Source organism: Ischnura elegans, chromosome 4 (genome assembly GCF_921293095.1).
Source record: "Ischnura elegans chromosome 4, ioIscEleg1.1, whole genome shotgun sequence".
In the NCBI taxonomy this organism is placed as follows: domain Eukaryota; kingdom Metazoa; phylum Arthropoda; class Insecta; order Odonata; family Coenagrionidae; genus Ischnura; species Ischnura elegans.
In genome coordinates, this window is record NC_060249.1 from 95,902,797 (window position 1) to 95,918,374 (window position 15,578).

General features: G+C 38.2%; 1 protein-coding gene across 1 annotated transcript; it reads right to left on the reverse strand.

The window, feature by feature from the left end:
• Positions 1-1,242: 1,242 nt before the first annotated feature.
• LOC124157817 lies at positions 1,243-10,558 on the reverse strand. The gene is made up of 3 exons (XM_046532847.1): positions 10,451-10,558; positions 8,662-8,924; positions 1,243-1,980 (listed from the first exon to the last, which is right to left on the reverse strand). The coding sequence occupies exons 1-3, from the start codon at positions 10,478-10,480 to the stop codon at positions 1,599-1,601; spliced, it is 675 nt and encodes a 224-aa protein (XP_046388803.1). The 5' UTR covers positions 10,481-10,558; the 3' UTR covers positions 1,243-1,598.
• Between the last annotated feature and the right edge of the window lie 5,020 nt (positions 10,559-15,578).

Consider the following 15,578-nt stretch of genomic DNA (forward strand, 5'->3'; position numbering starts at 1 on the left):
CTTAGGGAATTGTGCGTTTCGAAACATAAATGTTTTATTTTAAATTTAAACGGCTTATATTCTGCGTTAGAACTCGATATTAGGTACTTGTGTGTCTTTTAGGCACGGAAAAAGTTTTTGCGGGTTTGAATACGATTTTTAAGGGGCTATACTTTTCACTAAACCCCGGAATGTGCAGGGCTGGGTGAAATACAGGCCGTGGACTATTTAAAATACAAAATACCGCCCCAAATGTATTTGAAACACAAAATACCTTTGGCTTTGGTATTTGAAAACATACTAAAAATAGTATTGTAAATATCTTTGAAAATGCAAAACAAATTTGCACGGAAACTAAGACATCCTAAAAAATATAACCAGCCCTGGTACGTTATGTATAGTTGCAAACACGAAGAAAACAGTTCTAATGAAAGCCAACTAATCTCTGAAGCATAATGTTTCAGAAGTGTTATCAGAGCTACTTCAAAAGTATTTTACAGCTGATTTTTTAATTTTAGATTGGGAAGATACCAAAAATCTGTATTTGAAATACAAAATACAAGATACATTCAGGTCGTATATTTGAGATACCAAATGAAAATTGCTAATGTATTTCAAATGCGTACTGTAAAATAATTTTATTTGAAATACTGCCCCGCCCTTGGAATATGCCAAGGTGCGTGTAATAGGAGTTGGTCTCAGCTGAAACTGCCGTGCGGGCGTGACGTCACGGAGTTCCTAACGTAGACGTATGCCAGGGAATAACAAGCAGGAACCGGGTCTTGATATCGCCTTTCCGTATCAAATTCTTATGAATTACATAAAAAATATCGTTATTAGCCATCAGATTACATTGTATACTCTTCCCAAATGACCCATGTGGCATTAGTTTTAACATGCTGCATTTCGAAAAAAAATAATTGCGGGCAATTTTTGCGAAATTTGTTCAACTTTGAGGCCAAGTAATTGGTTTAAAAAAGTAACCTATGAAAAACGGTTTGCGTCAAAAAATGCACTAATGTATTGAAAACAACTGCGCAAAGTTTCAAATTCCGTATTCAAAAAAATCGTTTTTGAGGTTTTGTCCAGCTTTTTTCGATTTTTGCCCACTGTGAGACGGTTCATATCTGAACTAAGGGCCTTAAGTAATTCCCAGACATGCACCGTTGGATATCATTTTGATATTGGCGGTATTTAAGTTCATATCTCCAATGGTTTGGTGTGGTAACTTTTTCATGAGAATTGACAGTGATTTTCGACAAAGACTTTAAAAAAAATTTATTGGTGATAAAATTGATTTTTAAAATTTCCATAATCAATAAAAACATTTCATTTACATTCATGTCAAACTTTTTACATATCTTTTATTTAAACAGACTTGTCGAAAAAGGAATAATAAATGCATTTAGTAAGAGGAGAATAACATCACCCCACTAATTCATACAAAAATTGGTGATATCACCATTTTGTTAACAACCAATATGTATTTAAAATGGCTTAAAATATTTCCTATTACCAGTTATTAGGGTTAGCCTTGCATGATATAGCTTCAGGTTTGATGCATTCAATGTTCGCATGGCTAAATGAGCCCAATAATGTCTCTGTGTGGTCCTGTTGGCTCAGTTATGAGGTGTTGTAGGTGTTGTTTTTGTGGTCGTCGCATTTGTAGAAGGAGTCGTTGGTGGATGGATTAAAGTGATCTCCGGGTATATGATTTTGTTCTTCGTATCTTCGATGCATTTGCATTGAAATACTTCGCTTTTACCAACTGGACGGTTTTCACTCGCTGCCACGCACAAGTCAATGGGTTGCATTTTGCATCCATCGTCGGTAATCTTCCCGGAGCAGTTTTGATTTATTATGTCAAAACTGGAGTCACCTAGACATGTGTAGTGGTACATCTCATCGCCCACGCAGCCGTGATACTGTGTGCAAGAATATGGATCCGGATATACTTGCTCATATTCTAAGCCCGTATCTGCGCACTCAAATTTCTTGTACCTGAAAAGCAGAGGAAATGATTAATTATTTGATGTATTCGCTGGCGAGATCCTTGAGCTAGTGAGGTCAACGAGTAACCGCCTTTTATTGTTGTTGTATATGAAATATTTCAAGGAATGATTAGTACTAAGCATAGGGAAGCTGTATTAAATAATAGCTTCAGGAGGCTTACATGATGAGCGATTCTTGTTTTTCTTCTAATTGCTTTGAAATTTATTTTGACAGAGTACCAAACTTGACTGCAGTTTTGCATATTGAACTTTAATTTTCATTGATTTTCATAATACTAAATTTCCAATGGACGTTATATTCATTACTTCTTCGGAGTAATTCCCTTCAAATCCAGAGACAGTCCCTTCAAATTCCAAAGTATTATAGATCCTTCCACTTATAGATTTCGCTCGATTTTAGAATAAACTTATAAAGTTTATATATTTTATGAATGAAATCTTCATTTTATGGAAATAATAGCAATGAGAATTGTCCCCTAAAACTTAGATTTCTTCTGAATTTTGTCAATGAACTTCCGAATTTCCCTCAAATTATGGAAATTCTACTCAATGGAATCATCGAGGACCTGTAGGTAAAATTGCGTGTGTAAATATAACACCTTGTGTAGCCATCTCTCTGAGTTAGAAATCATTCCAACATGTTTTCATAGCTTGTTCTATCTAAGAGCTCATACCTACCCAAGAGACTAGAGAAGACAGTAGATTTGACCCGCAAACTTATCCCAAAAACGGTAGCCAAGCTCTGTATCACAATTAAATCCTAAGAATCTATTTTATAAACCTTGTGTGAGACATTTATTAGAATACACCAAACCATCAACGCATGGTGATTATTCTGGTGTTGCAATGATGTCAGAGTTGAAACCATTTGCTGCCAGGGGCGGATCCAGGATTTCTTTCTGGGGGGGGGGGGGGGGGGGGGCACAAGGATATCTCGCATTACAAAACGAACGCAATGATAATGGGACCGAATGAAAAATCTTGCATATTTTTGAGGGTCTGGGGGGGGGGGTCACGTGCCCCCGTTCCCCCTGGATCCGCCTATGCTTGCTGCAATAGATATATAACTAAAAGAACAGTTTATTAGTGTAAAAATTTCTGTCATCATACATTTGCCACCTGTAAAATGTATTTTTACCCGCATTTTTACCCTCTGATTTCTGGCTTTTTCCATCTACTGGAAATCCTACTGGGTCGGCACGCCTCTTGAAAAATTCAGAGGAAAAATGTAACTCATAGGGTTCAACACTTAAATATTAATCCTCTCGGTGCAAACATTTTTGCTGTTACATGCGTTCACACTGTGCTTGTGGTCTTCGCACGTCGGGACACATAATGATCAATGTTGTGGAGCGGGGTATAAGCTGATCCCGAGCGCGGTATTCGGAAATCGTTTTTTCGATTGCTTGTTGTTATATATCTGTATATGCCAACATTATGCCTGCTTTGTTCCTTTACCTGAAAATCCTGCCATGTGACCATGAATTCCCAGCTTCCCCACTCCTATCGTTACTATTCTCCCCGAGCAACACCGGGTGGCCTGCTAATCTATCTTCTATTAATATAAAAGAGGATGTCCGTTTGGGTTTTCATACGGCTGCACGGATTGCGGCCTAATTTAGTACGTAGTTTGCAATGTTCATACTCTCGAACCCCATAGTGCTACTTTTGGCCCGACGCGACGCGCCTTTCGTCATTTTCTCATTACTGTTTGCTACGTCACGTCATACAACTTCTGCGGTTGGACATATTTTTTTATTATTTTTTTTAATTTATCACATTCCCCGTAAACAGCACATGACGGCCTTTTACAACGAGGATATCTAATATTAACAAAGTACAACACAAACATCCATGCCCTGGATAGGGATCACCTACCCAGGCGGGATTCGAACCCACGACCTACGGTTTGGCAGGCGAGGACTTTACCCCACCGCCACCGAGGCCGGCGGATCTTGAAGGATAGGCACAGGCACACCTATTGACACGCTCAAGGAGAAAAAAAAAAAAAATCCAAAATGATCATGAATTCCAAGTTTCAAGCTTCCCACTTCTCTGGGTACTACGCTTTTCGAACAACGTCGGGTGGCCTGCCAGTGCCTACAAAATGAAATTCATCAGGAGACGAGCAGTCGCAACCGATGACATTTTGATGGGGCGCTGAGGTAATGACATTTCACTCGCTGATGATCCAAAAATCTAATTGACAACAGCGGGTTCAATGATTTGTTTTAGAGTATCAAGAAGTGGAATTCTTTTGCTGATGGCCTTTGCTGTACCATTCTTAAATTCATTAGTCTTTTCTTCGCATCAAGGATGGCCAACAGGAAAATCCTTGCCACGTTTCGAAAAATGAATAAGCGTGCTACGTTATTCAAGAAAATGTTGTTTGAAAACTATTAAAAATTAATAATGGCTTACTTGATGTAATTTTTAACTGAAAACAAGCTTCCCCCTCTCTCTCTTCTTGTCCAAATTCAATGCCATTTGCTCTCCCAAAGTCTACCCTCATCATCTTGCTTGCTGCAGGATCCTCTCGAAGCACAGATTTAGCCTGACGTCAGATACTCAAAAAATTTGATCGCATGATCAACGGGGTTGCATAGAGGAGGCCCAATTCCATCCCATAGAGGGCTGATTTCTGTTGCCACTTCGATAGCATTTCAATCGGTTTTCAAAAATGTCCGTGGCGCGGTGATGAGAGCAATGCGATCCACTTCCTTCCAATATTTTTGCAGTAAATTGTTTGTAATCGCAGTAAATAGCATTGAAAAATTATTAATTTCATAAATCACATAATCCTGTATATAAATCTCGACTAACAGCCCTAATTACACCTTATTTCCACGTGAAACTCGGATCATTTTGTCCGTCAGCGACACGAGTGGAGACTTTTGTAAACACATTTCAATGCGCGGCGTGTGACAACACAGACGTCGACTTGAGGATCCTCTTTTGTAATAATCGTGCGCACGATGATGAATTTGTGAGTTGAAAGATTGGAATGGTATTTGAAGGAGGCGACCGACAGCTGAGATCATTTGTGCCGCGGAGGAAAGGTATGGAAGGAATAGGGTGATTTCCTTTTATTTTTTTATTGCCTAAATCGAAACATTATTACTCCTGGAGTACGCATTTCACACTTTTAGATTTTTAAATGACGATATGTATTTTTTGTGATTAAATGATAAGTAAAAAATTTCAAGCGCGTGAAAACGCGACGGCAAAGTATGAATGCCGGGAAAAGCCAGTGTTACGTCATTCTGGTTCCCGCTGCCTCAAGTGAGGTGACCTTGGGGCGAGAGCATGCGCGCCGCTAGGCGCAGGCTGCTGATGCAGGCTGCTAGCAGGTAGCAGAGTACCCTGCTATCAGGTAGCGCTTGGCTTAATTATGGATTATTAATACCTTATCAAACGAAGGAATCTTTCCGACCATAGGCAGTTTTAATAGGTGATTATTAAGACATGTGTCCCTGACCTCTGTGCCTCATACATGCATTGGTAATCTCAGACGATGTAAAACTCCTATCTACTCGTATAGAAACTAGGTCCCTGTGACGTCACGTGGAGTGGCATCGCATTGGCGCCAAGCTGGCCTTTTTCAAATGCGGTTAAAATTGACCATTGCCATTCGCCTAGACTGGGATTTCTAAAACCAAATAATTTGTATATTATGAATACACTAATGGTGGGTAACGAATCACAATCAATGCCTTTCGTTTTCTTTGATGAAGAAACTACCCTATTGTGGAGAGAAATCCGGCGTCGGCATTAGCCTGCTCTTAGCGAAAGGCGCAAAGAGGACCACGGCTTAACGTCCTATCCGACGGATTAAGTTTGCTCTTGAAATGTCCTCCACATATCATTCAAGTAGGGATCGGGCAGTCTCTGAAAATTCTGTGCCACCCCCGATATTTGAACCCGAGCCCACGAGATTGTAAGCCAACTCTCTAGCCACTACACCAACCTGGGGCCGTATTCTGTAACTCCAAACCGATCGGTGCGGCACCGATTCGTCGGGTGCGACGTCACACCGACTCCCGGTAAGAAGTCGTGCGATTCTGTACGAACCCGGTCGGTGCGGCACCGACGAGAGGATGGGAGATCGTCGGTAGCCGTACCGACAGCAAAAAGGTGTCGATAAGGCCACCGACTAGTGGGTTTCATGAACTCCCCGGTGCGCATTGTACGTTTTATTTTGTTTTTACCTCATCACCGAGTAAATAATGAGGTTTTCTGCAATGTTATCTTTTTCTGCCCCTTCGAATACGCCTCTATAATTCACTGTGTCATCATCTATATTAATTACCTTGACAGAAATATAAGATAATGGTTAATAAAAATGAGGTTTGCTAACATATAATGACTTTCTCTCATTTATGTTACCACTTTAACTCGCTTGTAATAGGCTTTATTTCTCTCTATCATCATTTATTTGCTCCTTTGACATAAAAAAAGATATTTTTGATTAAATATGAGTTTTGCCGCAATGTTATTCACTTTATATCACTCTGAATAGGCGACTGTTATTTCACTCAATCATCAATTTGGCGTTTCTCTCGGCATAGAAATAAGATCTTTTTATTTAAGTATGAAATTTGCCACAACGGTATCAGTTTCTTTCATTTGTAACGGGCAACTATATTTTATTTCATCGTCAGCCATTGATTCCCTTGACGATAAAAGAAGATATTTGTTAATAAGTATGACGTTTATCGCAATATTATCATTTTCTCTCACTTGGAATGCGCAACTTATACATATGTATTTCACCCAATCACAATTTATTTACTTCCTCGTCATTACACTTCTTTTAATTACACCCAGCTCCATATTTTTATTACAATTTCCTAACTTGTTCCTCTAATATGACATTTGCATTTGAATCCTACGTTCACGTTCCATGGTATGCTATTTTCGTCTGCTACGGTGCCAATGGCATAACCTTCCGTTGATAACATTTATACGGAACTTACTTAATGACAGCTATATTACCAAATCATGAATAAATAGCATTATACGGAACCAATATCTAAAAAAAAGAAACTACGATCTCAAGGATAGTTTCAATAATTCATTGCAGCAACAGCAATCTCCATCACATACAAACTTTATTGTGATGTTGTAATAGTGTTTCCTTCGATTCTGTAGGTACAGCATTACTACCACACATTATATAAGCATTGTTAACAACTTATCCAATATCGTTTATCTTAATCTAGCAATAAGTCGTAATTTCCGAAAATACAAAGATTGAGAATGACGACAACAAACTGTGCCAATGAGTCTTCTCTTGTTTTTACCCTTCTTTCATTGGTGGAGACACGTGAAACTTCGGATATATTCGGATTTTCCCTGTTTGGGAAGGAGAGGGAACCGTACCGACTGGTTTGAAACCGACGACCTTACAGAATCGCTGAAAGTGTCGTCGTCGGTGCGGAATCCGTTGTCGGTACGGTTTGATGTCCAGTCGGTGGGCTTGAAAGGGAAACCGACCGGTGCGGCACCGACGAAATACAGAATACGGCCCCTGATCCCCTTGTGAGTTGAAATTAGTTGAGTGAATTAGAAAATAAAACATAGCCGAAAAGAGTGGTCTACCGCGAGTTTAAATGCAGAGTCGGCGGAAAACTCTGTAATGACGATAACACCAGGTTCTACCTACGGCGCCATATGGTGTGCTGTTGTATTAAGCTATGATTGTGCATTCCTCCACTGTTTACGAAGTTTAAAATCCCTTTACGTTAGAGTAATCTTTAAGTTCGAACTCTGTTCTCTTTATGAGAACAGTTCCAAATAGTAGTTTTGAAAAACTATCCTTTGGACCCTTGTTGCAATGGTGTGATATTATATCGAAGGATATAGTAGTCATTTCTTTTGTCACTCAGAATTTAATCAGCACATAATAACTAGAATATAACAAAACGAAAGATGTGTATCCTTTCTTTCCTTCCCTTGCCTACTTGAAGAGCCGTCGTGAAGATGTTCGAACTTTGTGGAGGTCGCAATTCAATCAACTCACTGGGAAATAATTTTTTAACTGCAATTATTAAAATTGGTCGTATAATTACTGGATTCTCGCATAAATCATTTGTCAGTGTCAATTTAATTCGTTCTCGGCCTTATCAATGAATCGTACCAATTTAGAACTTTGCTTACGCTTCTAAGCAGAACCAGAACTTTTTTATTTATGCCGCTGAGTTTCAAGCCTTTTTTCTTTTTACTTAAGGACGCACGTATTTTCATGGCATTAATGGCAATATGTGATATTTATGATGCATTAAAGTCACTTGTCACTGCGAGTACTATCCACCCTACACAAAGGTAAAGGCACATCTGCCGCTACCGAAGAACCTGTGCAAGCCAGCATACTACTTATTGGCCTTAGGTTTAAGTGTCTAAGTGCCAACTTACTATGGTCGGACTCGAGATACATGAATGACACTTGGGTCGGCTCGAATGGCTATAAAAAGCATGACCTTAAAAGCATAAGGATTGGATTATCTCCATTCTGCGTAACATAATTTTGCTTTTTAATCTCGATGAATACCGTGTCTGATAGCAAACCTGCTTAAAATAACTTTCGTAATTAATATTAATTTGGGATCGCGTAGATCCTCACCCATTTCCTTTATAGAAGATCATCCCGTGCTGAGCACAAGGTACTCACCTGCATCTGGGTTCCGCATCAGTGGAACAGCCTAGTTTTGATTCATCGCAGGGAGCGTATTCCGGGCAAAGAAGCACTTTATCGACGGCGAAACCGTCGCCATTGCTGTTTTTCCTGCAGCTAACCAAGGTTTTACAGTCCAGGCACATGATCCCTTCCCTCGTGCACGCTCGGTCTGGAGCGCTATCGTCTTGCGTGAAAGTAGCGCCATTCTTCTGCAGCTCTATGGATATACCCAGGCATCCTCCACAAAGAGCGATGATCTGGAACATCACGAAACAGAAACAGAACATATTAGACCAAAGATACCTGTAGATAGAGGTAAATATAATCTCAAAGGAATCTCCTACGCATGTGACTCCAGTCACAATCACTGGCATGGTACGATCACTTAGGTATGCCATCTCGGTGAAGTCAAAAATATGTCTATCCACAGCGTAGTCTGAATTACATTCGGTCGAACGACGCGGCGCTGCTTCAAAACTACCCTAAAAGAATACGCGAATACTAGTTCTCCCGACATAAACATTTGCTGCATGTAATGAGGCACTTGGAATTTTTTGAATTGAATCTTTCGACGAATTGCCTTAATTTAAGGCTATTCTTAGTTTACATTCGTAAGTTTCTGATGCTAACGGAGCACTGTAAGAACAATTTAGCCATATGTCCGACCAAGGCGAGCTATAATAGTTGGTTAGTTTCAAGAGGAGAGTTAAAATATATTATTCACTTGTGATAAGAGCTTAAATAGGATATAAGATTATATTAAACTATTCATAAATTCGCACCATTTATTCCTTTCTGGCTAAGAAGGTGCACCACATAAACTGCATGCATTTTGCAACAAAGGAACTGTTGAAGTTTAATTGGTTAACCTGTTAATGCTATTACTAGGAAAATTGTATGATGATCAATGGTAACGGATAAAAATGAAAAGCTACACTGCCCCAATCAATACCCAATTTTGAATCTAGAACTATTGTCGACTTCGTAAGCTCATGTCAATTAAATAAACAGCGTGCAACCATTCAGACGAAGATTGTCCACACGTTGTGCAATGAGCTCGATCTGATACACGGCGGATTAATGCTGGTAAAAATTGCGGGAAATGTAGAAAAAGAACCTGAGAGGACAGGCTACAGATGAGGTTATGAAGATAATTACGAGCAAAAATTGAATAAACTAACGCTGCGTTAGCACTGAGTAACATGATATATAAACTAGTTACATATAACATGTTATACGAAAAAGTTAAAAATCCTTGCTACATGTAACATTGTGTTATAAAACAAAAATTCGTGTTGTACAACAAGTATTTGGTTTACCGCTTTAACATGCTACACAGATTTGTAACTTTTTTCGAAAACATGTTATATGTAACTTGTATATATAACATGTTACTCATGTCAGTGTAAACGCAGCTTAAGATACCTTGCTAATACCGCAAACTAATAGTGAGGCACAACGGATCCAATTAACTCTTTTCAGAACTTGTGCAAAAAATCCACAGAGAAAAAATCATTCGCCTTGACCGGGATCATCGGGACCGGGATCCCGGTCAAGGCGAATGATTTTTTCTCTGTGAATTTTTCGCACAATTTGTGCATTGCGGGTGACTCCCGTAAAGTTATCACCGTGGCTAGTCCCGGTATTCTTAAATTCTTTTCAGAGCATCAATAATGGTTAAGGAAACTGGAAAATCCTCATTAGGCTTCGAAAAATGAATGAGTGAACTACGTTGTTCGAAAACATGTAGATTGAAAACTTGTGAAAAATGATAATGGCTTACTGTTAGCAGGTTCACGAACTTGAAATGCATCTTGAGAGTGGAAGTAAGGACCTGGAGATCGATAAATTGCGAATAACCAGTTTCTCTCCAGCAATCCGCTTTTTATAGGCTATCGTAAAATGAGTGTCCTTCGCGTGATAATGATTGACGCAGGAACGGAAGATTTTCCACCTCATCAAACATCCAGAAAATCGAGATAATACCCGAAAAAAAGAGTAAATCTGCAGTAGCCAATTATGTGATGAGATGTATCTTTTCGATTGCCTTGATAATGACGCATTTCGTGTAATACTTGGAAAATCACGAATTAGAGACGATGTGCAATGCGAGAGATGAAAAACGCCGTATCTGTGTATCATATCTTGACGCAAAAAAGTTTGGCTAACTGTACGGTCGCGGTCAGCCACTCATGTATCACAATGTACTAATGTTTCGGATCGAAACGAAAATAAGAGGCCTAGGCTTAGTTTCAGTCCCGCACGAAATTAAAATCACCAAGGAGTTTAGTTTCGACCAGGGACGAAACTTTACTCCCAGAAACGAAACTAAATTAATCGAAACTCCAATGCTTATAGTCAAGTTTCGATCCCAGAAGTTGAGTGGAGGGGGATAAGAGGGTATAGTTATGACCCATTTTACGACAGAATATGGGGAGGTTGAAACATCTTAAAATCGAATGACCAGTTTACGTTCACCGTTCTCCTATTTGTGGCCGAACCTCTACTTCATTCAACCATAATTTGTACTCGGTGTTCGGGTCGAAAGTAAACTGTTTGAAGGTTAAGCACGTAGTCCCTGCGGTGCGAAGCATTATCTAAGTTTCGTTTCGTCCCAGAGTTTTAGTTTAGTTTCGACCCGAAGTAGTTTTGACTCCGATTTCGTTTCGACCCTGAGTTTAGCTCCCCGGGTTTAAATCCATTTCGTTTCGTTTCTACGTTTCGCTCCTGATAACGAAATTATTGAAATTTTACTGGTTTTCACTTTCGTTTCGTTTCACATGTCATCTCTGATTGCAACTGATGTAGGCTGGAAATGGAAAACAGCTGAAAACCGATTGCGTGATTCCGGAGCGGATGAAATTTGACTGAGAATAATATGCTGTGGCATGTACTTTTTATTGCACTTAATATTAGCCTAGGTCAGTCCACGTCAACTCAAATAAAGATATGTGGCATCCATTAACCATTAACATAACGGAAGCTTAAGAGTTCAATCTTAGAATAACTTCACTGAGTTACCCTAGCGATCAAATATTTAATAGTTACCTATAAGGATTCAATTCCAATCTTGCATTATGTATATGTCTCGTAAGGAATTTTACACATACCTGCTATGACGGCACCAGTTGTTACATCTTTCCAAGGAAGAGAGCTTTTCTGATACAAATTCTGGCAAATATCTATTGAAAAGGATTGTCTAATGGATTAAAAATTGATTATGTAAATGCTTGTGATTCGGCAGAAAATCAAGAATGAAAAATTGCGACAATTTTGATTTAAAAATCAGTTCGTAGGGCCCGTATTCCGTTATGACCACATTGTTGTCGAATTACGTTATTTTTTTGATGGAGATGCTTTCAGTTCCATGAATATCTATTTTTTTCATGACATTATTTCGATGACTTAACAATTGCGTCAGTTGCATGGGAATAAACGGTTATCTTCCCTGATAGAATACGTCCTCTGGTGACTAAACTCCTTTTTAAGGAACATTGCATGATCCGAAGACTGATAAGTTGAGTCCTGGTCCCCCTTTGCGTCTTTTTGTTGGTGGAACTATTTTTAGAACATTTTTGATCAAGAGAGAAAGAAAGCCATTAGCCTTTTTATGATTGATTCGTTAACTTCAGCTTGAATTTATCATATTTTTGATGCAATTATTTTTTTCTTGGATAGTAAAATTTTACTTATACCACTACATTTTTGCATTAAGTATCCGGTAATTGGTGAGAAATCATCATCTTCAGGCCTAAAATATTATGTATCTATCTTATTATTGTTACGTAGTTACCTAACGGAGGAAGAGATGAATTTTGATGGATGGGTAAAAATACTCGTTTATCATAGTGCCGTCCTGGTTTTCAATAATTTTTAAAATTACCAACTTCGCTCCAGAGTCTAATTCGCGATGGTCGTCGAAAAATATTGAAATATTCATTTAAAAAGCTCGAATGGCAGTTACAAATAAAATGTTTAGAAAAGTTATTTTTATCACCTTTGTTATTTCTGTAAACACTTAAATGTTCCTTCTTCCTGACATCGAAGCTTCTTCCTGCCTGCTTCAACTTAAGGCTTGTTTACATGGTACATAAACACGTACGGGTTAATGTCTAAATGTATGAACGCGAGAATGAACGCCAAAATGAACCGTGTAACCACCCAACTTGTGCAAATGCATGCACAGAAAATAGAACCTGTTCTAATTTGGTTCATGCATTCGTACACGTTCCGTTCCGGTCCACAAAAATCATTCATGCACACGTGTATTAACTCGTATGGGTTAATGTATCGTGTAAACAGGCCTTTAGACACCGTTGCAATCGCATATGTCTATTTGATCTATTGGATACTTACGTTTTACAAGCAGTCTTCTCAGAGTGGCATTAGGTTTCAAGCATAGAGATTTCAAAGCCATGTTGAATTTGTCTCTAGGTAAATAATGAGCCATTTTCTGAGAAACTGCATCGAGGTACGTCATGTGCACCACTGCTTCTTTTTATCCTCGTCCGCCGAAAGCATTTGGTCGATAGCCAATGTTCTCTGTTTTTTTAAATGGTACCAATTTGTTTATTAATTTTTGGGAAAACCGTTGGCTGAGGCAATTTGTTTGATAGCGATGTTTTCTTTCCTAATGTCTTCTTTTGATGGTGGTATGGTAAAAATGAAAAACCTAATTCGATAATAATAATTCAGTAATAATAATCATGAATCTTATAATGGAATACCATAAAGTTAAGAATGAATTAATGAATTTTGCAATTATTTTTCCATTTTTCTCAAGAAAAAGGGACATTTCAGAATTATCTGGCGGAAAAGTATGAAGAGAACGCATCTTTCTTGCTTGATCAGTCATACTCTTTTTTATTTTTTCCGCACGAATTTCTTGTTTAACAATTATGGCATCATCCTGAAGTCTTAAGTGTTTATGAAGCAACCTCTCCCGCTTAATGGATATGAAATATTTGTCTTAGAGAGAAATACTGAGGTAAAATGTTCACCTTAAAATTTCAAATACTGGCCAAGATAAGCTTCAAGATCTCAGCGGAGAATTGATCCACGTCATCAAAATCTTATTCCAAGTGGTAGTAATAAGTTCACTTAACTTTTAACGACAGTTGAAAAATTAAGTGAGAAGTGATTTTCAGGTATTTACCAATCCGTTTGAAATGTCTCCAAATGTTGAAAATTGTTTGAAATGTTGCAAATGTTTCTTGACCATCAAATTGAACCATTTAAAGTTCAGCATGTTGTTTACAGTCTCACAAAATTGGTTGTCTGAGTACGAGAGTGCCCACGTTAAGGGATCGTACATTACTCCATTGAAAACTCGCTCTTCTCGTAGTAAGGTGATGGAATAAATACACATTCCAAATCAATAAGAAGAATTATTTTCCCCTTGTTGTCACAATCTATGTTAACCTTCTTGGCCAATACAGGAATCCCCTAGCATTTACGCAACTACAATATGGATATAAGCGGGTGAAACCAAATTGAGTCCGTGCCAATTATTTAGACCTTTCACCTTCATATTCCTTTAAAAATCCAATGAAATTGATCTAGTTTCGCTCTTGAAATCAAATTAATTATGCGCCATGCGAGAACGCAGTCTGTGTGTAGGTTTGGCATAGTGAGGCGATGAACAATGAGCGGCGTTTTCGTCTGCATAACGCGTGATAAAACAATGCATACATAACGTAAATTTTCACACAATCCGCGAATCAATCAGAGCTTGTGAGCGAAATTTAGGCTCAGGTCGATAAAAACATCAATTAATAAAATTCAAATCGTATTCCTAACTCACGCAAATTTTCCTCTGAAAATATAGAAATTCATGCAGGGCAAATAAAATGGAGTAACGTTTTTCAGAAATTTTTATTAAATTTAGAGAACAGTAATGCCTGCTCAGAGAAACTGAGAATGAAGTGGGCTAGAGTAATAATATACTTACTCTATGGAAGTACGTATGGCTCGGGGTAAACTAAGGAGGAAATAAAATTCTCTAACTCATTCTTAACTGTGTGGTATTCCATTATAAGGTTTCTTGGTTAGTTATCTTATTGACATATGTGGAGTGTATTCGTTGAAATGCAGCGATTGCAATGGCGTCTACGTGAGGCAGACAGAAAGAAGCATCGATGCCAGGAGGCAAGAAAATTTGAATGCTTACAGAAATAAAAAAGATGATAAAAGTAATTTTGCTAAACACTTATATAACTGCCATAGGAGTGATTTTAAAATAAATATTTTAAAATCATGCAACGACCGCCGCGAATTAGATTCTGAAGAGCAGTTGGAAATTTTAAAAATTATTGAAAACCAGGACTACACTCTCATAAACGAATATCTTGACCCATCCTTTTCCCCTATTCTGGCTTCCGTGTCAAAATTCATCTCTTCCTCCGTAAGGTAACTAGGATACGATAACAAGATAAATACATTGCGTATGCTGCGCATATATAAAGTGGGAAAGTAATTGATTGATTGGGTGATTGACACAAATTAGTAGCCCAAACTGTGATAGGTGTGGGTATATGGAATATTGGACGTAAAAGTAAAAAAAAATTCATCGGGAGGAAAAATCTGAAAAGTTGAAAAAGTCGATTAGTTTTCGAGATATATCGACTTGAATTAACATGGGAGCCTTATGGGACTACGACTTTTTCGCTTTTATTTTGTACTTTTAAACGCCCGAGGAACATGATATTCAATAGACATGGACTAGATTTTTTGGTCGATTTTTTGGTGTGGTTGCCATAGCGACGAATTGATATTTAGTATTTTTTATTACTGTTTGAATGCTCTCAATGCTTTTCTTATGGGAAAACTTTAGGAATTTTTTTGACCAACTTGCAAATCTCGTAGGAAAATTTCCTTTGCCAAAAAGTTAGATAATTCTTTGGTTAATTTTT

Excerpts from the sequence above, each read along its gene's own strand:
- LOC124157817 (XM_046532847.1), bottom strand. The coding sequence starts at position 10,480 with ATGCATTTCAAGTTCGTGAACCTGCTAACA. Across the intron at positions 8,925-10,450 it reads AGTTCGTGAACCTGCTAACA|ATCATCGCTCTTTGTGGAGG; the intron begins GTAAGCCATTAT and ends GTGATGTTCCAG. Across the intron at positions 1,981-8,661 it reads GATGCGGAACCCAGATGCAG|GTACAAGAAATTTGAGTGCG; the intron begins GTGAGTACCTTG and ends TCTGCTTTTCAG.